The sequence below is a fragment of the Rattus norvegicus genome, chromosome 1 (genome assembly GCF_021556685.1).
Source record: "Rattus norvegicus strain SHRSP/BbbUtx chromosome 1, alternate assembly SHRSP_T2T, whole genome shotgun sequence".
NCBI lineage: Eukaryota > Metazoa > Chordata > Mammalia > Rodentia > Muridae > Rattus > Rattus norvegicus.
Window position 1 is genome coordinate 22,911,572 of NC_141534.1, and position 26,891 is coordinate 22,938,462.

At 42.1% G+C, this 26,891-nt stretch overlaps 1 protein-coding gene, 1 long non-coding RNA gene and 3 other non-coding genes across 8 annotated transcripts; 4 read left to right on the plus strand and 1 right to left on the minus strand.

Moving 5' to 3' along the window:
• Positions 1–7,994: 7,994 nt before the first annotated feature.
• Positions 7,995–11,710, plus strand: Rps12 (ribosomal protein S12). Of its 4 annotated transcripts, none has more exons than XR_015639280.1 (7): positions 7,995–8,069; positions 9,278–9,599; positions 9,714–9,764; positions 9,887–10,139; positions 10,786–10,888; positions 11,116–11,217; positions 11,624–11,706. XR_015639280.1 is itself a non-coding variant. In NM_031709.3 (6 exons), the coding sequence occupies exons 2-6, from the start codon at positions 9,751–9,753 to the stop codon at positions 11,684–11,686; spliced, it is 399 nt and encodes a 132-aa protein (NP_113897.2). In that variant the 5' UTR covers positions 9,519–9,599; positions 9,714–9,750; the 3' UTR covers positions 11,687–11,710. The 4 variants fall into 4 exon arrangements, 2 of the variants coding, with proteins under 2 accessions (NP_113897.2, XP_087443438.1); XR_015639279.1 differs by lacking the exon at positions 7,995–8,069 and adding an exon at positions 8,303–8,424; NM_031709.3 differs by lacking the exon at positions 7,995–8,069 and having other exon boundaries at positions 9,519–9,599; positions 9,887–10,003; positions 11,624–11,710.
• On the minus strand, positions 8,605–9,333 carry LOC100910237 (uncharacterized). Its single transcript, NR_110684.1, is given in 2 exon segments — positions 8,605–8,788; positions 8,972–9,333. It is a non-coding gene; the product is annotated as an uncharacterized LOC100910237 (long non-coding RNA).
• On the plus strand, positions 10,222–10,295 carry Snord101 (small nucleolar RNA, C/D box 101). Its single transcript, XR_015655753.1, has one exon. It is a non-coding gene; the product is annotated as a small nucleolar RNA SNORD101 (small nucleolar RNA).
• On the plus strand, positions 10,969–11,043 carry Snord100 (small nucleolar RNA, C/D box 100). The gene has a single exon (XR_015655891.1). It is a non-coding gene; the product is annotated as a small nucleolar RNA SNORD100 (small nucleolar RNA).
• On the plus strand, positions 11,303–11,429 carry Snora33 (small nucleolar RNA, H/ACA box 33). Its single transcript, XR_015655866.1, has one exon. It is a non-coding gene; the product is annotated as a small nucleolar RNA SNORA33 (small nucleolar RNA).
• Positions 11,711–26,891: the final 15,181 nt, after the last annotated feature.

Genomic DNA, 26,891 nt, shown 5'->3' on the forward strand with positions numbered 1-26,891 from the left:
AATTTATTTATTATATATAAGTACACTGTAGCTGTCTTCAGACACACCAGAAGAGGGCATCAGATCTCATTACAGACGGTTGTGAGCCACCATGTGGTTGCTGGGATTTGAACTCAGGACCTCTGGAAGAGCAGTCAGTGCTCCTAACCACTGGACCATCTCTCCAGCCCCGAGGTGATTTTTATATGAATGAAACTCCAGTATGGCTGCCCATTAGTAGCATGCTGACCTATTAGCAGGTGTGACAGGTACAATTAATATTTTACTATAAAGCATCGGGTTCTACGATAGAATTGTCGGGAAAGTTCTGTACTTTAGCAAAGTGAATCTTGCATAGCCCCTGTTACTGTGGATCTTGAAGGTTATATGGAAATTCCAGGCGGTCTAGAAATAGTTCTAAGACAGAAAACTTGGGAAATGCTCCAAACACCAGGCTTAGCTAAAGCAAGGATTCTTCGAAGCTATTAATGGAGTTTCTAGACTCTAACCTCTTTAGCTTCAATCTCACTAAAAACCTTTAAAAATAATTTTAAAAACTTATGTGTGTGTCAGTGCAGGTTCCCTGGAGTTAAAGGTAATCATTAACCAACTCACATGGGTGCCTGGAACTGAACCTGTGTCCTCTGGAGGAGTAGTAAGTGGTAAACACTGGACTATCTCAATATTCCTACCAGTTGCTATTACACCAACTTCTCATTCTGACTCAACCTCCACCCGACCTCAACCCACAGAAGAATTTCCTCCAAATATTTCTTCTATGGTTTTCTTTTTTTCCTTTCTGCTTTTTAGAAACTCATTTTCTGGACCGGTATTACCTGCAGATGTTGTGTTACCCAAACTGGACCTTCGCCCCTCCCACCCCACCTCTGTCTTTCTTTCTTCCTTGGACTCTATCCTAAGTTTTCTTAACTTTGTATTAGCAACCTTTTAACTAACTTTTCCATTTATGTTGACATCTATTTCCCTCTGCAATCAGCAGCGATTCTTATACTTAATATATATTTATATATATATACACATTATATACACATATATACATTATATACACACATATATATCCACATCACACACATATAAACTATATATATTATACACACATTACAAACACACACATATATACACACACATATACACGCATATATACATATATACACACATATATACATATATATACACACACATATATACATATATACACACACATATATACATATATACACACACATATATAGATATATACACATATATATCCACATCACATACATATATATTATATATACATTTTACACACATTACAAACACACACATATATATACACACATATATACATATACACACACATACACACATATATATACACACACATATATACATATATACACACACATATACACACATATATACATATATACACACACATATATACATATACACACACATATATATACATATATACACATATATATACATATACATATATACACACATATATATACATATATACATATTCATACATATATACACATATACATATACACACATCGATACATACACACACATGTGTATGTGTATGTGTATGTATATGTATATGTATATGTATGTGTATGTGTATGTGTATGTGTATGTGTATGTGTATGTGTATGTGTATGTGTATGTGTATGTGTATGTGTATGTGTATGTGTATATGTATATCCTTGGGCCTGTAAGATGGCTGAAAAGCTAAGGGTATTTAGTGCCTAGTACTGCGACCCAAGTTATAATCCTGGGATGCACATGGTGGGAGGAGAGAACCAACTTCCCCACTCTTCCAAATTACACACTTGTGCCCCCCCAGTACCCAATAAATAAATAGATACGATTAAAATGACTAAAACCTTGTGTTCCTGTTTTGTGTCTATGCACTGCTAGTTCTGGGGGTCTGGACCAGGTGATTCCCAGTTCCTGATTGTTCGACTACGAATTTAATAAAAGGCAGACGTAGCTCAGCAGCCTGAGGCTTAACTTGGCTTGAACTTTGCACACGCCTCTCTTCGTATAATATACCTGGTGATGTTTTGTGAACCTGGGACCTCCATGCTCCTTAAGCTGCACACATGCTCTCTCCCAGCAATGGCACTTGTTTCTTCTCGCCTTCCTAGTCGTCAGACTTAGACAGTCTGATTCTATTCTGCTACTCTTGGTTTATGTCAAGGCCTGATCTAGGATGAACTAGTTTGGGATACATGTACAATAAGGCAAACTTGTGTTCTCAAAAGAACTTTAGGGGGGAATCTCCTATCTACCACTTTATGCCTCTGCATGAGAGGGCAAACCTGACTGAAATACGTACATTGGACTGGAGAGATGGTTTAGTGGCTAAGAGTACTTGTTGTTTCTTCTACAGGACCCACAACCAGCTGTAACTCCAGTTCCAGACGGAGCTGACCCCCTTCTTCTAGTCTCTGCATGCACTTGGTGCACAGACACACATGCTGGCAAACGACTCATACATATGAAAGAAATAAATAAAATTATATAAATTATGGAGAGGTACCTATGAAGTGGAAAAATGATCTTATGGCTAAATCTACCAATCAAAACAGAGGATCCACTCTCAACTGTAAGTTTGTTTTCCTGCTTATGTGTCTCTGGAAGGATGTTGGATCCCCTAGAACCAGAGTTATAGACAGTTGTGAGCCGCCATGTGGCTGCTGGGTCCTCTTAACCAATGAGCTCTCTCTCCTGTCCTGTGAATTTCCTAAACTAAGAGGAAGACCAACTTTTTCCAGGTATTCTCTTATTTACCGTTCCTGATGTTCTTCATTCTGGAACATTTGAGCTTTCCATCCCAAGACATTTCCCTTCCACACGAGTTTTCCCCCTGGAATATTATATATGAGTCATTATAAAGTATCAGTCGTCTGGTGGTGAATGCTTCTTGTTTCATTTCTTTCTGGGTGATTTTTAAGGTTTTTTGTTAAGCATAGAAATATGTTTAGTAAGTTGTCTCTTGGCCCTTGCAAAATGCGGGCCTAGTGTTATTTGGCCCCTTTCATTTCTTCAGAGAAATGAATGGAATTTTCTGTTTGCCTTATTAACCTCTTATATGGAATGTTCCCCTCCCACCTTGGTCTGCCTGCTCTTTCTTTTTTTCCTCTTTATCTGGCTTTTTTTTTTTTTACTAGCTTCCTTATGTGCCCAAGGGAACACTTTTCACACTGTTTACAATGATCACCCTTTCTTGTTCCTAGCATTGAGAAGCAGAAAGCCTGCACTTTGCAAATGCAGAGGTCTTCTGCAACCGGGACATTCAGGAAGGCCAGGACTAGTGACAGCTCATTGAAACCAGAACACTGATAACAGATAGCATAGTACAGACCTACAGCACTCGATAAGGCAAGACTAAGTACAGTTAGTGACCTACTAACTGTATGATAAGACCTACTTTCCATGGATTTGGTAATTCAAACTAGCATCACATTCTAGAGCATTAAAATCCTTTCGTTGTCCTGGATACTTGATCTCAGGCCACTCGAGCTGGCCTGACACTTGCTCTGTAGCTGAGAACGTTCTGACAGCCCTGTGTCCGCCTTCTGAATACTGAGATAAGTCTAACTCCCAGTTTTATTTGGTGCCGAGCCGTAGAAAGCAGAACCCGGTGCACTCTACCATGCAAGCATTCTGCGTTGAGGCAGCTTCCCAGCCCTTCCCTCACGTCTTGTACACAGTGTTGTACAAGGTAAAGATGTACAAGGTAAAGACGCATTTTAAGCCACCGCTCGTTTAACCCTCACCATGTTCCAGCACTAGTAGCGTCTCTGCTGACCTGTGAACAGCCTACGGAAGACTGGCTACCAAGCCGGCTGGGAGTCTAACGCCTCTGAGATGGACCCAAGATGTAACACCTTAGCCAGCTTCGCTACCCAGCTCTGTTTTCTTTTTCACTTTTTTTGAAAATAGTTTTTACCTTTTACTTTCTGGTGATTTTGAGACAGGGTTTCTCTCTGTGTAACTGGAACTCACTATGTAAAACAAGCTAGCCTTGAACTCATAGAGATGTTTCCTGAGTGTGCTGGTGTTAAAGTGTGCACCATTACTACTGGTTTTGTTTTTGTTTTTTTTACTTATTTTTAACTTTAAAAATTATTTAGTTCTCTCTCCCTCTCTTTCGATATCCCACCCCCATCTCCCCCCTCCCCTCCCCCAACCCCGTGTGTATGCATGTGTGGATTCAGGTATCCATGCATTACAGCATCAATGTGTAAGCCAGGGAACGACCGAGGTAGTTGGCGCTCACCTACCATCTTTTATTAGAAACACGGTCATTTTCTTCTTTTCCCACGGCTTTTGCCGGACCATCTGGCCCTTCAGCTGCTCGGGATTCGCCAGCTTCATCACTCATTTCCTCCGTGCTCACCCAAGGCTGGGCTTGCACCTGTGCTACATGTCTGGCTTTTACAGGAGTTCTGAGGATTCACATTCAGCTTCTCACACTTGCACAGCCAACACTTTTACTCATGGACGACGTGTCTGTGTGTGTGTGTGTGCGTGTGCGTGTGTATGTGTGAGTCTGTGTGTGTGTGTGAAAGAGTGTGTGTGTGTTTGTGTGTGTGTGTGTGTGTGTATGTGTGAGTGTGCGTGTGTGTGTGCTGTCCAAATCAAAGATCCTCCTGCTTAATCTATCTTACAGTTCTTCCTTTTTCAACACTGATAAAAGTTGAACTGTGTATCTTACTTGGAGTTTCTATTGCTTTGACAAACATAACAAAACAAAGAAAAAACCCCACCAAGGCCCAAAAGCAAGCTGGGGAAGAAAGGGTTAATTCTGCTTACACTTCCAGATTAAAGTCCATCCTTGGAGGGAGTCAGATGAGGAACTCAAGCAGGGCAGAATGCTGGAGGCATGGTGCAGAGACCATGAATGGGTGCTGCTTACTATGTTGCTCCCCATGGCTTGCTCAGTGTGCTTTGTTATAGAACCCTGGACCACCAGTCCAGGGATGGCACCACCCACAATGGGCTGGACCCTTCCCCACTTGATCACTAGTTGAGAAAATGCCTTATAGCTGGGTCTCATGGAGGCATTTCCTCAACTGAGGTTCCTTCCTCTCTGATGACGATAGCTTCTGTCAAGCTGACACAAAACCAGTACAGTGTGTTCTCTCAAAATTTACATTGAAAGCCCTAACTCCTCAGCACCCTCCTAATCTGACTGATATTTTTACAAAAAGAAACACTTTGGACACAGAGATACACAGGAAGAGTGTCCTGTGAGGAGGACTGGGTCTCTGCTAAGTTAGTCAAGGAACCAGACTCACGACATCCAGGAGCTAAGAACAGGGCCGGGAGCTAACTCCCACAGCCTTAGAAGCTAGCTAGAGCAAGAGGTAATGTCTTCAGACACTAAGTGTATGTTTTTGTTTTTGGTTTTTTTTTTTTTGTTGTTGTTTTTGTTTTTGTTTTTGTTATACCTGCCCTAGCAAACCACACCTATATTTAGATGATTCAGAAATCTCGATTTCTGTTCTCTTTCCCTGCCTAAACGCAATATTTTCCATTTATGCAAATTTTTAGCACAGTGACACAGGAGCTGTTGTCTTATTGTCAAACTGTGATTAGAAGAGTGATCCTTGAATTCTCAGTAACACCCCTTCCTCCACATCAGGTATCAAATGATTGCATTCAGAGCAAAGGCTTTGAAGTCCACTCTCCTGAAAAGCCAGCTTCCTGTTTATCTGCCCCTGACCTTGGGAACAGAGAAACTTCCTATCATGATTTCATTAAAACATAATAATAATAATAATAATAATAATAATAATAACTCATCATTATATCATTATTTTTAGTTTTTGAGACAGGTTCTGATTAGTTAGCCCAGGCTCGTCTCAAATTTCATGTGGCTAAAACTGGCCTTCAATTCATGATTCTTATGCCTCAACATATGGTGTACTAGAGTAATACACTATACCATGACACATTCATATTACTTAATAAGAGCTAATACTGGCATTAGCATGTAGGGTCCTGCTCAAGTTTCATTTCTGTTGCTGTGATGCTCATCCTGACTAAAAGTAACTGAGGGCAGCCAACCTAATCTAGGCATTTTTCAATTGAGGCTTTCTTTTATTTTTTTTTAAGATTTATTTATTCATTATATATAAGTACACTGTAGCTGTCTTCAGACACACCAGAAGAGGGCATCAGATCTCATTACATATGGTTGTGAGTCACCATGTGGTTGCTGGGATTTGAACTCAGGACCTCTGGAAGAGCAGTCAGTGCTTTTAACCACCCAGGCATCTCTCCAGCCTGAATCAAGGCATTCTTGTTGGGTGACTCTAAGCTGTAGTACCTTAACATTTAAAACTTAACAGCACAGGATCTGCAGACAAGGGATAAGACAAGAAGCTAGCATCTTCGGTGGTATTTAGGAAATACTAACATTTTATTACCATGCTTCGTTCCTGTTATTATGAGTGCACATGCGTCTGGTGCTAGGGCCTGAACTAGGCCAGGCACACAATCTACCACTGTTAGACTATGATCCCAGCTTTACTTTTTAATGTTATTTTTATTTTATTTATTCATTTGCTTACCTTGGTTTTTTTGAGACAGAATTTTTCTGTGTAACAGCCCTGGATGTCCTGGAACTTGTAGACCAGGCTGGCCTTGAACTCACAGATATCTGCCTGCCTCTGCCTCCCAAGTGCTGGGATAAAAGGCCTGAGCTACCATGCCCAAATTGCAATCGCCTCCTTCCATCAGGAGTAATGGGCTTATTTCCCTGGCTCTATGATGACATACAGTCTCTCTTTGTACTCACTATAGCTCTGCTCACTCCCTCGTTCCCCTTCCTGTGATTTTCACCGTTTTCCTTTTTGAGAGCAGTGGAAACTGGCTTTGTTTTGATTTCTACTTCCAAATGGATGTGGCTGGCTACGTGAAGCATATTCCTGGAGTTAGGCCCTCTTACGTGTTCTTGGTCACCATCTTGGGGATGGCAGGTGCAGCCATTTGCACGCACGGGGCCACGCCCCACTGTTTTGCATGTGCACTTTCTAACCCACATTTGTGTTTATTGTGTGACTGCTAGAATGCTCTGGGTGAGAGCCACTAGCCTCTACATGATTTTTCTGCCACCTTTGCCAATACCTAACATTGTTAGAGTGTGTGAAGTAGTAAAAGTTAATGTATCAAACCATAGGTAAGGTGTTTTTGTCTAAAACAAAAATCTTCATCACATGAAAATTAACTTCCCTTTGGGTATTAAAATGATTACACAATCAAGATGTAAGGGTGGGGGGAGCTCCAGTTGTTAAAAGGGGGTGCTTGGGGTTGGGGATTTAGCTCAGTGGTAGAGCGCTTGCCTAGGAAGTGCAAGGCCCTGGGTTCTAGTCCCCAGCTCCGAAAAAAAGAACCAAAAAAAAAGGGGGGGGGTGCTTGCTGCTGACAGAAAGGCATTTATAACGATAGACTTTTTAGGGCAAACAACTGACATCAAAGGTGTGGAGAGAAATCAAGTCTGAATTGGTTGCTACTGTGTTGGGAACAGCACCAAAATGTAGGCACCAAGCTGTTTTTTCTTAGTATTTACCCATGCATCAGTTATTTCCTCCATTACACTTTCCAACTTTACCATTCAGTCTCTTCTGCGAGACTTTTCTTCTGGAAAGAGAAATCTAATATGCTTAATACACCAACGTTTTACTTTTTTGTTTTAGACATGGTCTCATTATTTAGTCCCTGGTGGCCTGGAACTCAAAGCTATCCATCTGCTTCTGCTTCTCAAGTTCTGGGATTAAAGGTTTGCACCTTACCTATGGTTTGACACATTAACTTTTAATAGCCTTATACGAAGGAAACTATTTAAATTCTACTTAACCACAGTCTTTTCCGACTGTGTAATGTTTCAAAATCACTTCCAAAACAGCCAAAAAGGCACCTATGTCTTCCCCTTTGCGCTCTCTTCCTGTCTGAATACTCTTCCTGTAAGTACAGGAACTCTAGTTCAAGTCCCTTTTAAATGCTGCCATGAACTCCAAATCCTCTGTTTCCACATCATCTCCACTCCCCAACTCTGTGGCATTCTGGTATTTTAAGATTTTGTTTATTTATCTAATATATGTATATATATACATATATATGCTGTATACACGCGCGCGCACACACAGACACACACAGACACACACAGACACACACAGACACATACAGACACACAGACACAGACACAGACACAGACACAGACACAGACACAGACACACACACACACACACACACACACACACACACACATATATATATGCTGTAGCTGTCCAGACACACCAGAAGGCATCGGGTCCCATTACAGATGGTTGTGAGCCACCATGTGGTTGCTGAGAAGTGAACTCAAGACCTCTGGAAGAGCAGTCAGTGCTCTTAACCGCTGAGCCATCTCTCCAGACCCTGGTATTTTAATCTTTGGCTAAAATACTAGCTTTATCTTCTAAAATGCAGTCATTTTAAGTTTCGGCGTCTTTCATCTTAAAGAGAAAGCACAATAGACACTGGCCGAAAACACGCCCGGAGAAACTAGCCACCTATCAAATACTTTTTTGAATTGCTGGGTTAAGGAAGGAAGCCCGAGGCTTTAAAGGTGAAACTCAAACGTTTATTAGCAATCTAAAAAGGAACTTCATCAACTTTCTGAAATCCTCATGAAATTCATGAGCCCGACAATGATCGCCGTATCTACCGGGTTGGCCATCGGAAGGGAAGCCCGGGCTGGCTACGGGGATATCTTCTGAGAGAGACGTTGTCTTGTGTATTTGCTCTGGAAGTAGAAGAGTGAGTGATTCCTTTAAAATTAAAATGCATTTGTCAGCGTAGGAGGGAACTGGCTTTAAGGTTCTGGAATTCCACTCCTGGTGGCCAAGTCCTGGGTTGAATGTGCGAGCTTCAAAGCCAGGCTTTCCCCTTAGTGATAGACCCTCGGAGAGTTTAACATGTACTGTACCTCGGGGATCCCAGTTTCTGCGAAGCTGCGACTCGGGGAATAAAATAGGGTAAAACCGAAATGTTCATTCAGAACCGGTTGCATTCAGAACCAGGATCTGACCTGGCTGGAAAGTCTGCTTAAACACATTGCAAAGCAGTGGGTTTGCGATCATAGACAAATCACAACCACTCGGAGCGGCTCAAAACAAAGGGACCAAAATGTGTCCTCCGGTAACGCTCAGCCTAATCGACCAGTGTTACCAACAGGCAACTTGACAGTAAGATATGGAGAGACCACTTAAAACAAACTTATTTTGTAATGCAGCGGAAAGAAAAAAAAAACACGGCAGTACGTTGGCTCCTCTCGCGTCCCATAGAAGCAGATCGTGGGGCCTCCGCGAGCCACGCCCCCAGGAAGGAGGCTGCCTGTTGTAATGCCTGCTGGAAATCCAGACGCGTTCTTACCACGGACGCTCCTGAAGGCGGAAGTGGAAACTCCTAAGGCCCGGCATCGCGGGAGCCACCTCTCTAGTGGGAGGAGTCGCACATGCGCACAGAAGCCCAGCAGAGCGCTTAAATACCGTCATGCGGCCACCAGCGGCCTTTTCCCCTGCCGCCGCCAAGTTCCGCGGAGGCGGAAGCTCGGGGTGAGTCCGAACTAAACCTGTACGCCGTATACCGCGTGTTCTGTGCGCTTTGGTTTCAAATGTGGAGAAGTGCTTGTGTTCTAACAGGCAATTTACTGGCGTTTTGTCTTATAGTGCGTTCAAGATTCGGCGTCACCCGTAATCCACCGCCATGGCCGAGGAAGGGTGAGCGGATGGGCCCTAGTTGGGGCGTGGGCCTCCCGCGGAGGACGCGGGTCTGCACGTTATCCAAATTAGTTATTGCCCATGGCCTCTCGAGGATTCTAACGATTCTGTCTGCATTTCAGCATAGCTGCTGGAGGTGTAATGGACGTCAACACTGCTCTACAAGAGGTGCTGAAGACCGCCCTCATCCACGATGGCCTAGCACGTGGCATACGCGAAGCTGCCAAAGCCTTAGACAAGTACGTGTCTCAGTCTCAATACTGTGGGGTGTTGCAGCCGGAACAAAAACTGCAGCCAAGGGACGAAAGCGTGAAGTTCATGCTGTTAGCACAAAAGTTCTGAGTGTCATCCGTCCAGCAGGAAACATAGGAAAAGGTATCAACTCTAGCCCACTTAGGATGTGTGGGTTGCTGTGTGGATCGGGGCTGAGCGGTAGTTGCTTTTGTTAAGCTACAGTGTTTGAGTGATGACTTGTATTGTCGGATACCCCTTCACCCCGTTCATGGGTGAGATTCAGCTAGTCTGACAAACCTGTAGCACTTGGGTACTTTTGCAAAAAGAAAAAGGGAACGTCGTTGACATCTGTAGTTTACAGATACAACTTTGCAATGTTTCAGTGTCTTATTTGGGAATATGCCTTGTTTTTATTATGTCTATGCACGAGGATGTCAGGTGATTTTAACATTTGAGTTTCCTGTAAGCTGACTTGAGTCCAGGTGGGCATCGCAGCTCCTGTTGTGATTATTTACAATGCTTGAATAATGCAGCATTGAATCAACTTTCAAGGTGAAAATGTCTTGAAAGTGAGTGGTCATGGTTTCCTTTGGCCATAAGCAGGCTTCCTCAAGAAATAATGGCCTATGTTATCCAAGGGCCAAGGTTTGGACAGGAAAATTGTATGCATGCGCTCCAGCAGTTTGCACACTAGTGTGTGCTGCATAGTAAGCCTTACTAGCATGGTGAGATGCCTTGACTGGAAACACTTGAGGCCGTGGTTTCACTTTCTGATTTTGCATTGTAGGCGCCAAGCCCATCTCTGCGTGCTTGCATCCAACTGTGATGAGCCCATGTATGTCAAGCTGGTGGAGGCGCTCTGTGCCGAGCACCAGATCAACCTGATAAAGGTAAGCAGACGCTCTTCCTGTCCTAGTGATTAACAGGCACCAGAACTAGGAGCTGTCTGGTGACCTTGTGACAATCCGGGGCTGCACATGATGACAACTGGCTCCCTCTACTGAGTCGCAGTGAGGAAACTGCCATGTCACCCTTCTGACGCTGCCACCTTGGGAATTTTGAGTTTCAGTGTGTACTACCTTTATTCTCTGCTAGTAATTGCTTTTGTCTTTGGTAGGTTGATGACAACAAGAAACTAGGGGAATGGGTAGGCCTCTGTAAAATCGATCGAGAGGGGAAGCCACGGAAAGTGGTTGGTTGCAGTTGCGTTGTAGTTAAGGTAAGTTCTATCTTTTAAATGTTGATGGCCTTTTAATGGAAACAAGTCTGGAAACAGACTTAATTATGCTGTAAGGGTAATCTGAAAGCCAGCCAACTAGTCTGCTTAGCTCTGTGTTTCTGCAGAAATGTAAAAAGGCTGGCAATAGTAACGCCATGTTACGAGCCTTAAGGACAGTTAAGTTTTTAAGGTCCCTGAAAATGGCTACAGTGTTAATTCTGGGGAGCACTTTAAGAATGAATCAAATAGTTAATAAGAACTTAATACTGGGGGTGGGGGATTTAGCTCAGAGCGCTTACCTAGTGAGCTCAAGGCCCTGGGTTCGGGCCCCAGCTCCGAAAAAAAGAAAAGAAAAAAAAGGAAGAACTTAATACTGGAAAAGTAATTTGCATCTAATTTTTTTAAGGACTATGGCAAAGAATCTCAGGCCAAGGATGTCATCGAGGAGTACTTCAAATGCAAGAAATGAATAAATAAAATTTTGGCTCATTTTTTTCTCCTTGTTTCTTTTTGTTTGCTGCTATAAAATGGAATGTCCTTGTTCGGGTGGTTGGTTGCAGTTTGGAAGGTTTTAATTGGCTAAGCAACTCTAACCAGGCTACATACATAAAACTAAAATGAGAAGAGTTCTTTTGATGGACAAGGAGGTGCATCAGCTTTAAAACAGGCCTCAGAATCTGGCACAATTTGGGCAGCCGGAACTATTGCTTTAGGCTCTGACTACATATGACAAGTTAAGAGGTAAATTTTACTGAGTAAACATCCAGGTTGGTATTAATGGAACAAAAATGTCAAATTTAGGGGAGGGTGAAGGGTTAAATTAAGGTGAAATTTTGGACTCAGGCTCCCTGGGGGAAGATGTAAACATGCCTTTGAAGCTTGGATTTCTGAACCCTGGTATTCCAAGTCAGGTTTTTCTAGCGTTACAGTAGGTTGTGCTGCAGATTGCTTAGAGAGTAATGAAGGATTCTTAATCTGCATTCTGGGACAGTTCCCTTTATGTGAACCTTCAGTATTTTGTTAAGCACTTTAGTGGGTTAAAAAAACCTGTGGTAATTTTGCTTTCAAAGTATCTAGTTTTAGGAAATGTGCCAAGGAAAGAACTTTCACTGCTCAAGTCACTTGACTTGAAGGACATTTGATCAGAAACTGTTTAAAGAACTAGACCAGCTACTATAATTGTGTGCTAACATGGGTTGAAAGCAATTGCAGTCAGAACTTGGGAGGTTCTGGTGTTTTTCAGGTATCAAGCTCAGGTCAGACTTGATCTTCACCTGCTAGGCCATTTCAATGATCTACCTCTAACTTGGTGGGTGAGAATACCTGAGATGGTGTGTGAAGTCTGCCTGAGAATGGGCTGGAACTGTACTGGCCTGCCATGGACAATGCAAGTTCTCCAGGTAGAGAGGAATTTGACTTTTACAAATAGCGAAATCTCATTTCCCCTAGTCCTAATCAAAAGAATGGCTCTAATCAGATCCTGATGGGTTGTTTGGCAATTTTTATTATCCTAGAGATCCATACCCAGAGGCATCAGCAAATATAACATTTGAAGTTTCTGAAGATAGAAAGGGTTAAGAGCACTTTGAGGACCTGTGTTCAATTGCCAACATCCCCATGGCTGTTAGCCATGCCTCTGGTTCTAGGGCATCCCGTACCTGAGTTAAGCAGGTAACAGCATACAGACAACACAAATGTGAGACATTTACACAAGTGAGATGATTGCAACAAGGTTTTTTTTTTTAAACTTTCATCAGTTAGGGATGTTGCTACATGTGTAGTCCTTATTTTCCCTACCTGTGTATATGCGGTATATGGATGTCTAGGAGGCCAAAAGGTTCTCTGACACTGTTCCTTGCTGAGTCTGGAACTAGGCTACCCCTAGCACTCTCCAGTCATTTTTTAAGTGGGTGCTGAGGATTCAAACTCAAGTTCTCCATTTTTTCAAACTCATTCTCCATTTTGACAGCTGCATCTCTAGGAATCAAGTGTTGAGGGCCTACTGTGTGTGTAGTGGTGGAAGGTGTTTGAGTAGAATCTCCCTTCCCCCTGTGTTAGTCCCTGTTCTGTGTGTTGCATAAGTTACAGGAGGTTCCAGACAAAGCCCTGCTAGGAGGATGGACAAGTGCTTGGACAGTATCATCACATTGACTGATGAAGCGTCAGCTATTACAGTCTTGAGATGGCAGACAATTAGGTATTTTGTTAATTGGATGGGTTTGTTTTGTTTATGACTTTTAAGATTTAGTGTGTGAGTACACTGTCACTGTCTTTAAACACACCACAAGAGCGCATCAAATCACATTACAGATGGTTGTGAGCCGCCATGTTGCTGCTGGGAATTGAACTCAGGATCACTGGAAGAGCAGCCTGTGCTTAACCACTGGGCCATCCCTCCAGCCTCTTTTTGACCCATTGTCATGTCCTGGCAGCAAATCAGTTTCAGCTTGGGCCTCGTTGAGACTAGTATGGTGCCAGGTCATCTCAATTTCTCTTCAACTCTACTGGAGCGAGCAGGACAAAGAAACATTCTATTACAATATGGGATACATGGGTGGCTCTAGGACTCTGAAAAAAATCATCTTAAAAGCTATTTTCAGACTTGGGGATACCTTTAGAAAAATGGGTTAATTAAGGGAAACTTTACAATTTCTTTTTGAACACTTTATTGAGACAGACACATAGGATTGGGTGAGTGATGTGAAAAACCATATCAAATACATTGGTCTTTTTGTTTTCTGTCTCAGCTCAACCACCCCTTACTAACATTTACAAATGGACTCAAAAGTCCTGTTTGTACCTGGTTGGCTTGTTAGGGAAATCCTGAGTAAAAGGCCTGTGATAGTTCACATTGCTATCACCAGGTTAAAGGAGCAGAAGTAAGTGAGATCCATAGGGTGAAATAAACTGTTAACATAGAAAATGACACACATTATAAATACTGGGTAAACGTAGGAATTCCAAGGCAGATACTTTGCTAAATGGGCGTAAACTATGGCTTGCCAGGGTCCATATCACACTTTGCAGTTATGCCATTGTCTCAGAGGAACACACAGACAGTGCCTAAGAAACTGAAAATTTTAAGACCTTTCAAATGGTTATAGTTTGAGATTAAAGTCAAAAATACTTTAAGTTTTATCATATAGGGACTTAATACTGAGTGTTAAGGTCTATCTGTTTTTGGTGTGTTATTTACTTTTTTCAACATTTTTAGATAATTTTTAGGTTTATTTTTACTTTGGTTATTTTGCTTGCTGTTTGTGTACCATGCGCATGCCTGGAGTCCATGTAGGTCAGAAGAGGACATTGGAGTTCCTGGAACTGGAGTTTCACATCATTGTCAGTTGCCATATGGATGATAACGATCAAAACTGAGTCCTATTTTTTACTTACGTTCCAAATGTTAACCCCTTTCTCAGTTTCCCACCCATAATCCCCTATCACATCCCCTCTCCCCCTGCTTCTATGAGGTTGTTCCCCTACCCACCCACCTACCCCTTCCTGCTTCCCTGCCCTGACATATCCCCTACACTGGCAGGATCCTCTGCTACATATGCAGCTGAAGCCATGGGTCTATCCATGTGTACTTTTGGGATGGTGGATAAGTCCCTGGGAGCTCCGGTTGGTTGGTATTGTTCTTATGGGGCTGCAAGCCCCTTCAGCTCCTTCAGTCCTTTCTCTAACTCCTCCAATGGGGATTCCATTCTCAGTTCAGTGGTTGCCTGCAAGGACCTGCCTCTGTATTTGTCATGCTCTGGGAGAGCCTCAGGAAATAGCTATGTCAGGTCCTGTCAGCCTGTACTTCTTGGCATCAGCAATGTTGTCTAGGTTTGGTGGCTGTATGTATGTGGGCTGCATCCCCAGGTGGGGCAGTCTGGATGGCCTTTCCTTCAGTCTCTGCTCCAAAATTTGTCTCTGTATCTCCTATGAATATTTTTGTTCCCCCTACTAAGGACTGAAGCATCCGCACTTGTGGTCATCCTTCTTGAGCTTCATGTGGTCTGTGGATTGTATCTTGGGTAATCCAAGCTGTTGGACTAATATCCACTTATCAGTGAGTGCATACCATGTGTGATTGGGTTACCGCAGGATGATATTTTCTAGTTCCATTCATTTGCTTATTAAACTTATGAAGTCTTTGTTTTTAATAGCTGAGTAGTACTCCATTGTGTAAATGTACCACATTTTCTGTATCCATTCCTCTGTTGAAGGACATCTGAGTTGTTTCCAGCTTTTGGCTAGTGGAGCATGTGTCTTTGTTGTATGTTGGAGCATCTTTTGGATATATGCCCAGGAGTGGTATAACTGGGTCCTCATAGTGGTATAGCTATGTCCAATTTTCTAAGGAAACTTCAGACTGATTTCCAGAGTGATTGTACCAGCTTACAATCCCATCAACAATGGAGGAGTGTTCCTCTTTCTCCACATCCTCACCAGCTTCTGCTGTCACCTGAGTTTTTTATCTTAGCCATTCTGACTGGTGTGAGGTGGAATCTCAGGGTTGTTTTGATTTGCATTTTCCCTGATGACTAAGGATGTTGAACATTTCTTTGGGTACTTCTGAGCCATTCGATATTTCTCAGTTGAGAAATCTTTGTTTAGCTCTGTATCCCCCCTTTTTTTTTTTTTTTCTTTTTTTCGGAGCTGGGGACCGAACCCAGGGCCTTGTGCTTGCTAGGCAAGCGCTCTACCACTGAGCTAAATCCCCAACCCCTGTATCCCATTTTTTAAATTGGGTTATTTGGCTCTCTGGAGACTAACTTCTTGAGTTCTTTGTATATATTGGATATTACCCTTCTATCAGATGCAGGATTGGTAAAGATCTTTTCCCAATCTGTTGGTTGCCATTTTGTCCTAATGAAAGTGTCCTTTGCCTTACAGAAACTTTGCAGTTTTATGAGGTCCCATTTGTTGATTCTTGATCTTAGAGCATAAGCCATTGGTGTTTTGTTCAGGAAATTTTCCCCAGTGCCCATGTGTTCATGGCTCTTCTCCACTTTTTCTTTTATTAGTTTGAGTGTATCTGGTTTGATGTGGAGTTCCTTGATCCACTTGGACTTAAGCTTTGTACAGGGCATTAAGAATGGGTCAATTTGGGGGCTGGAGAGATGGCTCAGCGGTTAAGAGCACTGACTGCTCTTCCAGAGGTTCTGAGTTCAATTCCCAGTAACCACATGGTGGCTCACAACCATCTGTAAAGAGATCTGATGCCCTCTTCTGGTGTATCTGAAGACAGCTACAGTGTACTTACATATAATAAATGAATAAATCTTTAAAAAAAAAAAAAAGAATGGATCGATTTGCATTCTTCTACATGCTGACCTCCAGTTGAATCAGCACCATTTGTTGAAAATGCTATCTTTTTTCCACTGAATGGTTTTAGCTTGTTTATCAAAGATCAAGTAAGTGACCATAGGTGTGTGGGTTCATTTCTGGGTCTTCAATTAATTCTATTTCATTGATCTACCTGCCTGTCTCTGTACCAGTGCCATGCAGTTTTTATCACTATTGCTCTGTGATACAGCTTGAGGTCAGGGATGGAGAACTTCCCACAGAAGTTCTTTTATTGTTGAGGATAGTTTTCGCTGTCTTGGGTTTTTTGTTTTTCCATATGAACTTGCAAATTGCTCTTTCTAACTCTATCAAGAATTGAGTTGAAATATTGATGGGGATTGCAATGAATCTGTAGATTTCTTTTGGCAAAGTGGCCATTTTTACAATAGTAATCCTACTAATCCATTAGCATGGGAGATCATTCTTTTTTCTGAGATCTTCAATTTATTTCTTCAGAGACTTGAAGTTCTTATCACACAGATCTTTCACTTGCATGGTTAGAGTCACACCGAAGTATTTCATATTGTTTGTGAGTATTATGAAGGGTGCCATTTCCCTAATTTCTTTCTCGGCCTGTTTATCCTTTGAGTGAGGAAGGCTACTGATTTGTTTGAGCTAACTTTATATCCAGCCACTTTGCTGAAGTTGTTTATCAGGTTTAGGAGTTCTCTGATAGAATTTTTGGGGTCACTTAAGCATACTATCATATCATCTGCATATAGTGATATTTTTGAGTTCTTTCTTTCCAATGTGTATCCCTTTGACCTCCTTTTGTTGTCTGATTGCTCTGGCTAGAACTTCAAGAACTATATTGAATAAGTAGGGAGAGAGTAGGCAGCCTTTTCTAGTCCCTGATTTTAGTGGGATTGCTTCAAGTTTCTTTCCATTTAGTTTAATGTTAGCTACTGGTTTGCTGTATATTGCTTTTACTATATGTAGGTATGGGCCTTGAATTCCTGATCTTTCCAAGACTTTTAACATGAAGGGTTGTTGTATTTTGTCTAATGTTTTCTCACATCTAATGAGATGATCATGTGGTTTTTTTCTCTGAGTGTGTTTATATAGTAGATTGCGTTGATGGATTTCCATATATTGAACCATCCCCGCATCCCTGGGATGAAGCCTACTTGATCATAATGGATGATCATTATGATGTGTTCTTAGATTTGATTTTCAAGAATTTGAGTAATTTTGCATCAATATTCATAAGGAAAATTGGTCTGAAGTTTTCTTCCTTGAGTCTTTGTGTGGTTTAGTTATATGCATACTTATGGCTTCATAGAAGGAATTGGGTAATGTTCCTTCTGTTTCAATTTTGTGGAATAGTTTGGGCAGTATTGATATGAGGTCTTCTATGAAGGTCTGATAGAATTCTGCACTAAACCTATTTTGTCCTGGGCTTTATTTGGTTGGGAGACTTTGAATAATTGCTTCTATTTCTTTAGGAGTTATGGGACTGTTTAGATGGTTTATCTGACCCTAATTTAACTTTGGTACCTGATATCTGTTTAGAAAATTGTACATTTCATCCAGATTTTCCAGTTTTGTTGAGTATGGGCTTTTGTAGTAGGATCTGATAATTTTCTGAATTTCCTCAGTTTCTGTTGTTATCTCTCCCTTTTCATTTCTGATTTTGTTAATTTATTTGGATACTGCCTCTGTGACCTCTGGTTAGTCTGGCTAGGGTTTATCTATCTTGTTGATTTTCTCAAAGAACCAGCTCCTGGTTTTTGTTGATTCTTTGTATAGTTCTTCTTGTTTCTACTTGGATTTCAACCATGAGTTTGAGTATTTCCTGCCGTCTACTCCTCTTGCGTGAGTTTGCTTCTTTTTGCTCTAGAGCTTTCAGATGTGCTGTCAAGCTGTGAGTGTGTGCTCTCTCCAGTTTCTTTTTTGGAGGCACTCAGAGCTATGAGTTTTCCTCTTAGCACTGCTTTCATTGTGTCCCATAATTTGGGTATGTTGTGCCTTCATTTCCATTAAATTCTAAAAAAACCTTTAATTTCTTTATTTCTTGCTTGACCAAGTTATCATTGAGTAGAGTGTTGTTCAACTTCTATGTATACGTGGGCTTTCTCTCCTTTTTGTTGTTATTGAAGAACAGCCTTAGTTTGTGGTGATCTGATAGGATGCATAGGATTATTTCAATCTTCCTGTAGCTGTTGAGGCCTGTTTTGTGACTGATTATATGGTCAGTTTTGGAGAAGGTAGCATGAGGTGCTGAGAAGAAGGTGTATTCTTTTGTTTTAGGATGAAATGTTTTACAGGTATCTGTTAAATCCATTAGGTTCATAAGTTCATTAGTTTTTCTGTGTTTGTTTAATTCCTGTTTCCATGATCTCTCCATTGATGAGAGTGGAGTGTTGAAGTCTCCCACTATTATTATGTGGGGTGCAATGTGTGCTCTGAGCCTTGTAAGGTTTCTTTTATGTATGTAGGTGCCCTTGCACTTGGAGCATAGATATTTAGGATTAAGAGTTCATCTTGTGGATTTTTCCTTTGATGAATATGAAGTATCCTTCCTTATCTTTTTTGATAACTTTTGGTTGAAAATCTATTTGGATTTTCTTATTGGATATTAGATAAAATTGGATAAAATCTTATTGGATATTAGAACGGCTACTCCAGCTTGTTTCTTGGGATCATTTATTAGAAAGTTGTTTTCCAACCTTTTACTCTGAGGTAGTGTCTGTCTTTGTCACTGAGATTTGTATGCAGCAAAATGCTGGGTCCTCTTTATGTATCCAGTCTACGTCTTTTTTTTTTTTTTTTTTAATTTTTTATTTATTTGAGTACACACTAGCTGTCTTCAGATACACCAGAAGAGGGCAGACCATTACAGATGGTTGTGAGCCACCATGTGGTTGCTGGGAATTGAACTCAGGTCCTCTGGAAGAGCAGTCAGTGCTCTTAACCACTGAGCCATGTCTCCAGCCCCAGTCTACGTCTTTTTATTGGGGAATTGAAAATTGAGTCCATTGATGCTGAGAGATATTGGGGACCAATGATTGTTGTTTCCTGTTTTTTTTTTTTTTGTTTTTTTTTTTTTGTTGTTGTTGTTAGAGGTGGGATTATGTTTGTGTGACTCTCTTCTTTTGGGTTAACTGAAAGAAGATCACTTTCTTTTTCCAGGGTGCAGTTTCCCTCCTTGTGTTGGAGTTTTCCATCTATTATCCTTTGTAGAGCTGGGTTTGTGGAAAGATATTGTGGAAATTTGGTTTTGTCATGGAATATCTGGTTTCTTCATCTATGTTAATTGAGAGTTTTGCTGGATATAGTAGCCTGGGTGAACATTTGTGTTCTCTTAGGGTCTGTATGACATCTGTCCAGGATCTTCTGGCTTTCATAGTCTCTGGTGAGAAGTCTGGTGTGATTCTGATAGGTCTGCCTTTATATGTTACTTGACCTTTTTCCCTTACTGCTTTTAATATTCTTTCTTTGTTTTGTGCATTTGTTGGTTTGACTATTATGCGACAGGAGGAGTTTCTTTTCTGGGCCAATCTATTTGGGGTCTATAGGCTTTTGTATGTTCATGGACATCTCTTTCTTTAGGTTAGAGAACTTTTTTCCTATAGTTTTGTTGAAGATATTTACTGGCCCTTTAAGTTGGGAATCTTTGTTCTCTTATACCTATTATTCTTGGGTTTGATCTTCTCATTGTGTCCTAGATTTTCTGGATGTCTTGGGTTAGGATTTTTTTCGCATTACATTTTCTTTGACGGGTGTGTTAATGTTTTGCTCCTGAGATTCTCTCTTCTATCCTTTATTCTGTTGGCAGCGTTTGCATCTATGACTCCTGATCTAGTTCCTAGGTTTCTATCTCCAGGGCTGTCTTCTTTTGTGATTTCTTTATTGTTTCTATTTCCATTTTTAGATCCTGGATGGTTTCATTCAATTTCTTCACCTGTTTGGTTGATGTTTGTGTTTCCTCTTTAAGGGCTTCTGCTTGTTTACCTGTGTTGTCCTGTATTTTTTTAAGGGGGTTATTTATGTTCATCTTTTTTTTTTAAGATTTATTCATTTATTATATATGAGTATACTGTAGCTGTCCAGACACACCAGAAGAGGGCATCGGATCTCTTTACAGATGGTTGTGAGCCACCATGTGGTTGCTGGGATTTGAACTCAGGACCTCGGGAAGAGCAGTCAGTGCTCTTAACCACTGAGCCATCTCTCCAGCCCTATTTATGTTCATCTTAATGTCCTCTAACATCATCATAAATTGTGATTTTACATCATAATCTTACTTTTCTGATGTGTTGGGATATTCAGGGCTTGCTGTGGTGGGGAAACTTGGTTCTGATGATGCCAGAACCCTTTACTCTCACCATGTGCTCCTTTCTGGTGTTAGCTGGTCTTGCTGTCTCTGACAGTGGCTTGACCCTCCTGTAAGTCTGTGTGTCAGGACTCCTGGGTGACCAGCTTTCTTTCAGGGGATCTGTGTACAGAGAGCTGTGGCATAGATCAGCTCAGGGTACAGACAGAAACTAGAAGGATGATGTCCCAGAATGCTCCTTGATTTTTGTATCTTGAAGGCTCTGGGCAGGCCCCTTGGAGCAGAAGTGGTGATCTTACCTGTGTTCTTGGGTGTGTCAGCCACACTCCTGGAAGGCCAGCTTTCTCCCAGTCTCGGACCTGGGTATAGAGAACTGTGGCAAAGAGTCAACTCAGGGCACAGGCAGAAACCAGAAGTATCCTCACCTGGGTTCTTTGGAAGAGCAACATGTACTCTTAACCACTGACCCATCTCCCCATCTCTGCAATTATTTTTATTATAAAATTTTAAATTAAAAATTAGTAGGAGAGAAAAAGGCAAGAAGGGGAAAAAGAAATGTTCTGGCCATGGTAATTAAGATTTTTTTTGTTCCTTTTACTGATTATTCTCTTCCTTTGCTACTAGAACACAAGTTGAAAGAAAGTACCAGGAAACTGAATATTATCAGACCGATTCACTCCTGTGTCATTAAATCGAACCCGCATAGCTTTCTCCATCATCTTATTAAAGTGAAGAAAATCAGTAACTTTGAGCACATAAGTGTATGTGTAGTTACTGTGCTAAGTAATTTTTTCAGGGCAGCAAAATATAATTCCCTATCCCTATATATTCCCTAACGGAACTCTCCCTGTAAGGCTTGAAGATGTGGAGTCGGAAGCAGAACTGGGTAGGTAGTGCATATGCTGATTGAGTTGAACCTTGGCTAGATTTAGATGAAAACCTCTTATTAAATCTCAAGCGTCCGTTATTAATATTTTTTCAGTTAAAAACAAAAGTTTTAAAAGACAGCTTATGTGAAAAATGCTAACACTTATCTAAGTAAGACAGAATTATACATTGGTATTTATAATACTGTGGTGCTTTGAATGTGCTCGGCCCGGGGAGGAGCACTCTTAGGAGGTGTGGAGGATTGGTGCCACTGTAGGGCAGGCTTCGAGACTCCTGTGCTCAAGCTCTGCTCCGTGGGAAGAGGGCCTTCTCCTAGCCGCCTGCAGAAGACAGTCTCTTCCTGGCTGCCTTTGAGTCACGACATAGAACTCTCAGCTCTTTCTCCAGCACTGTACCTGAATGCTGCCATGCTTCCCGCCATGAAGGTAATGTACCGAACCTCGGAAACTGTAGGACAGCCCCAATAAAATGTTGTCCTTCGTAAGAGTTGCCTTGGTCATGGTGTCACCTCAGCAATGAAACCCTAAGATAAAAACTTTATTTAAATTGGGGGAAAACGGTGAGAAATGGAGATCTCCCCTTGATATAAGCATTGGAGACAGTTTATTTGACAACTCTGCACACTCAGGCACCGGCCCTTCTGGACAGGTGTCGCAGCTTGGCACAGAGAACACTTTCTGAACACCAAGCACGTGACTCTTCCTCGCTTTGCACATCACTGAGGAATCACAAGGGACGATCTTAAATGCAGCCGAGATGCCACTCTTCCCTGTGTAATTTACATTTGCCTTTTTCCCAGTAGAAACCTTGACTCTCTCATTTTTTGTTTTATATCCTGTTTGTTTTAAGGCTTACCAGCTAATGACCTTGCAGGTTAACTTAAGTCTTCCATATTTTTTGACTCTAAACTTCTGGTTTGGGTGGGAGGGGTGGCTTGGCCGAGTTTGGATGTGTGTGGAACAGCTAGACTAGCAGGCATTAGCAGGGGTCATTTTGGTCAAAGTTGGCTGGGGGTACCTTAGAAAATGAACCACAGACGGTATTTCCTACACTTTCAACATGTACATGATATGGACATAAAGTGATGAACAGTTGAGCAGGGGTCTTTTTTTTTTTTCTTTTCTTTTCTTTTTATTTGGAGCTGGGGACCAAACCCAGGGCCTTGCGCTTGCTAGGCAAGTGCTCTACCACTGAGCTGAATCCCCAACCCCCGAGCAGGGGTCTTTTTAACTTTGCTCTATGATTCTGAAATGTGGAGTTGTGGAGTTTTTATTTCTTTCTTGATAACAGCAGCTAAATAATCGGGGCAGGGCGATCACATCTTTTATCATAACATTCTGCTAAGGAATACGCTATTGCTCTACGCTCCATTTCAGTTCTTTGAAGAGAGTGTGGTAGAAAGTGGACTCGTACTCCTAGGATTTATCTGGACTAACCATGTGGTAGAAGGTTATGTCTATTGCCGTGCCTCTCACACCTAGCTTTAGGCAAAAATGACACAAATGTTAAGCAGTTAGAGCTGACGAGTATAGTAATTCTTATAACTACATCTGACAGCCTTCAATACTATCACATAGAGTAAGCCTGAAGTAAAACTAGATGGGAACTGTGGGCAGTTATGTTCTCAAGGACGGCTGCCCTGCCCCTCTTGTCATCATTGGTTGGGTTATTTTCTGCAGGCAATTGTATGACCTGACCAAACTTCGACATTCCTATTTCTCCTTGGAAAAGACACTTATTCTTGTATAAAGTTTTAGGTCTAAGTTTTTCCATTGCAGACTCTGACTGCAGTTACAACTCAGCTGTTTTAAACATTTTTTTTCGTTTCATATTCAAAACCCAATGATGCTTATTTTTTGTTGTTTTTGAGACAGACTCCGGTTTCCCAAGATGGCCTGGAGCTAACAATCTGTTTCAGCCACTAGATTACAGGTGGATGGTGCCACAACCAATCATCATGGGCTTCAATTTTCACTTTTTCTTATTAAAGATTTAACATGAATTGATTTAGTGTGTATAGGGGAGTTATATACATTCCATCTGCCTTGTAAGGTGGGCTGAGGACAGCCTAAGGAGTTGGTTTTCTGCCTCCACTGTGTGGATGCTGGGGTTGAGCCCAGTAGGCTTAGCTGCCAGGGGCACTTACCAGCTGAACCATTTGCCTGCCATGTATTCAGTTCGAAAAGAACTCATCAAAGAGTTTGATTTCGTTTAATTTAGACCAGGAACATCTGAGTAATCCAGTTTCTTCGCATAGTTACTGTCATAGTGTCGTAGCCTCTCTTGTAGATGTGCACAGTTGCTCACTATGTCAATTTATTTGATTTGCACAAAAGGCATGTACAAATTTGGGAGAACATTTTTGCAGAGATAAAATGTAGGCACAAACCTGCAGCCCAGTTGTTTGAAATACTGGGTCATATTCCCCTGAGTTTGTACTTAGTACATACTGTCCCAGCCAGCAATAGTGGGCCAGAATGGCAAAGCCTCAAAATTCAGAACCATAACAGACAGAATCACAATACAAGACTCACGAGAAAGCCTGACAACTTCAGGTGGGAGTCAGGGATCAGAAGGACAAGGCTAATCTTGGCCGTGTAACAAGTTTATGGCTACAGGAGACCTGGTTTCAAAACAAAAACTCTAAAGCCCATTCTTTTCTAAGATTCAAGATAATTTTCATTTTGTTTTGAGACAAAATGCTACTATGTAGCCTTGGCTTGCCTGGGACTCACTGTGTAGACCAGGCTTCTAGCTCAGAGATCTGCCTGCCCTTGTCTGAGTGCTGGGATTGATAGTTGACAGGAGCCTTCTATAGCTGTCTCCTGAGATGCTCTGCCAGAGCCTTACCAATATAGAGGCCGATGTTTGCAGCCAACCATCGGACTGAGCATCGGGACCCCAATGAAGGAGTTAGGGGAAGGACTGAGGAGCTGAAGGGGTTTGCAACCCCATAGGAAGAACAACAGCATCAATCAATCAGACACCCCCACCAGAGCTCCCAAGGACTAAACCACCAACCAAAGAGTACACATGGAGCAACCCATGGCTCTAGGGACATATGTAGCAGAAGATGGGCCTTGGTCCTATGAAGGCTCAATGCCTCAGCATAGGGGGGTGTTAGGGTGGTGAGGTAGGGTGGGTGGGTAGAGGAGCACCCTCATAGAAGCAGGGGGACGAGGTACAATGGGGATTTGTGGAGGGGAAACTGGAAAGGGGATAGCATTTGAATAGTAATTAAAATAACCAATAAAAAATTTTTAAAAAGTTGTATCACCATGCTCCACTCACTGGAGGCAGTCTTTGTGTAAAATCAAGTTACATGCGGCAGAGCCACACGAAGAGGCAGGAGGCTGCCGAGGATAGACCAGGACTACTGCTCAGCTAGCCGTTCTCAAACAGCTCCCTGTAAAGCATCCAAGGCTGTGCTGTTTCCATTAAGGCATTTGCTAGCCCATACCTCTTAACTCCCTCTCATTTCTCCTGAAAACATCTCAAACACGTGTAAATCTGCCAACACCCCTCACAGGATACCTTTTGGTAACCCCGCCTTTTTTTGTATTAGTTACCCTCGTTGTGATGAAATGTTGGACAGAAGTAACTTAAGTAACTTTGGCTCTCTTTCTTAAAATTTATTTATTTTATTTTTACACTCTAGATTTTATTCCCCTTCCAGTCCATCCCCCACTTGCCTGAGGGTTCCATATCCCATACCTCCTCCCTCTTTCCCTATCCCACTTCCTAGATCCCCTCCCCCCGTTCCCTGCACACACCCCTTACCCCCAAACTCCCACCCCATCTCCACAAGGATGTCCCCACCCCACCCACCCCATAGACCTCAAAACTTCCTGGGGCCTCCAGTCTCTTGAGGATTAGGTGCATCTTCTCTGACTGAACCCAGACCTAGGAGTCCTCTGCTGTATGTGTGTTGGAGGCCTCACCTCAGCTGGTGTGTGCTGCCTGGTTAGTGTTCTAGTGTCTAAGAGACCTCAGGGGTCCAGGTTAATTGAGGCTGCTGGTCCTCCTACAGGGTCACCCTCCTTCCTCAGCTTCTCCCTAATTTAATCACAGGGGTCAACAGCTTCTGTTCGTTGGTCAGGTGTATCTGACTCTTTCAGCTGCTTGCTGGGTCTTTTGGAGAGCAGTCAGGATATGTCCCTTTTTCTTAAAAAAATATTTATTATTATATATAAGTTCACTGTAGCTGTCTTCAAACACACTAAAAGAGGGCATTGGATCCCATTACAGATGGTTGTGAACCACCACGTGGTTGCTGGGAATTGAACTCAGGACCTCTGAAAGAACAGTCAGTGCTCTTAACCGCTGAGCCATCTCTCCAGCTTGGTAGGTCCCTTTTTGTGAACTCTCCATAGCTACAGTAATGGTGTCAGGTCTTGGGGCCTCTCCTTGAACTGGAACCCACTTTGGGCCTGTCGCTGGACCTTCTTTTCTTCAGGCTCTTCTCCATTTCCATCCCTGCATTTCTTTCAGACAGGAAGAATAGCTTACAGTTTTCAAGGACATGGTCCATCACGGTGGCCTTTAAGGCTTGGTTGCACAGCTTCTGCCTGTGGTGGTGAGACTGTGGCACTGCATTACATCTCAGCATGCTAGGAAGCAGAATTAGTGACCAGAACAGTAATATTCAGAGGAAAAAATAGCAGTGCTGGTTTTGTAGGCATTTAGAATGCAAAAGTTATGGGATTAATGAGACTTTCATCAAGAAGGTTCCAAGGGAAAACAAAACAAAACAAACAACCGATGATTCCAGGCAGTGTGTTACAGTGTCATATTCTTTGTGTGGAGCTCCAGCCTGGGCTGTAGGCTGTGTATAACACTGTGAAAGAAGAACCAGAGTTTGATGGAGACCTCAGGACTTTGAAATGCCAGAAATGTGAGATGTCTGGAGAAACAGAACAAAACTGGCTCAAGCAAGAAGCCATGCATGTGACGGGCAACAGGGATGTTCGGGTGGTACCTGAGATGGTACCACCTCAAGCCATGGATGATGTCTGTCCTGCTGGTTTAGGTAAGGATTCTAAAATGTCTCTAGAATAACTACAGCTTAAAGATGTAAAATTTCAAGCAAACTTAACACGGCATTGTCATCCTGAGTAATCATTGAAACAGTGTCTCATAATCCTTTTGAGAATAACTTTATTACTTTCTCCAGAGT

Bases quoted from the DNA above. Each gene is read 5' to 3' on its own strand.
- Rps12 (NM_031709.3), top strand. The intron at 10,889-11,115 runs GTAAGCAGACGC...TGTCTTTGGTAG, and splicing joins ACCAGATCAACCTGATAAAG to GTTGATGACAACAAGAAACT. The intron at 11,218-11,623 runs GTAAGTTCTATC...AATTTTTTTAAG, and splicing joins GCAGTTGCGTTGTAGTTAAG to GACTATGGCAAAGAATCTCA.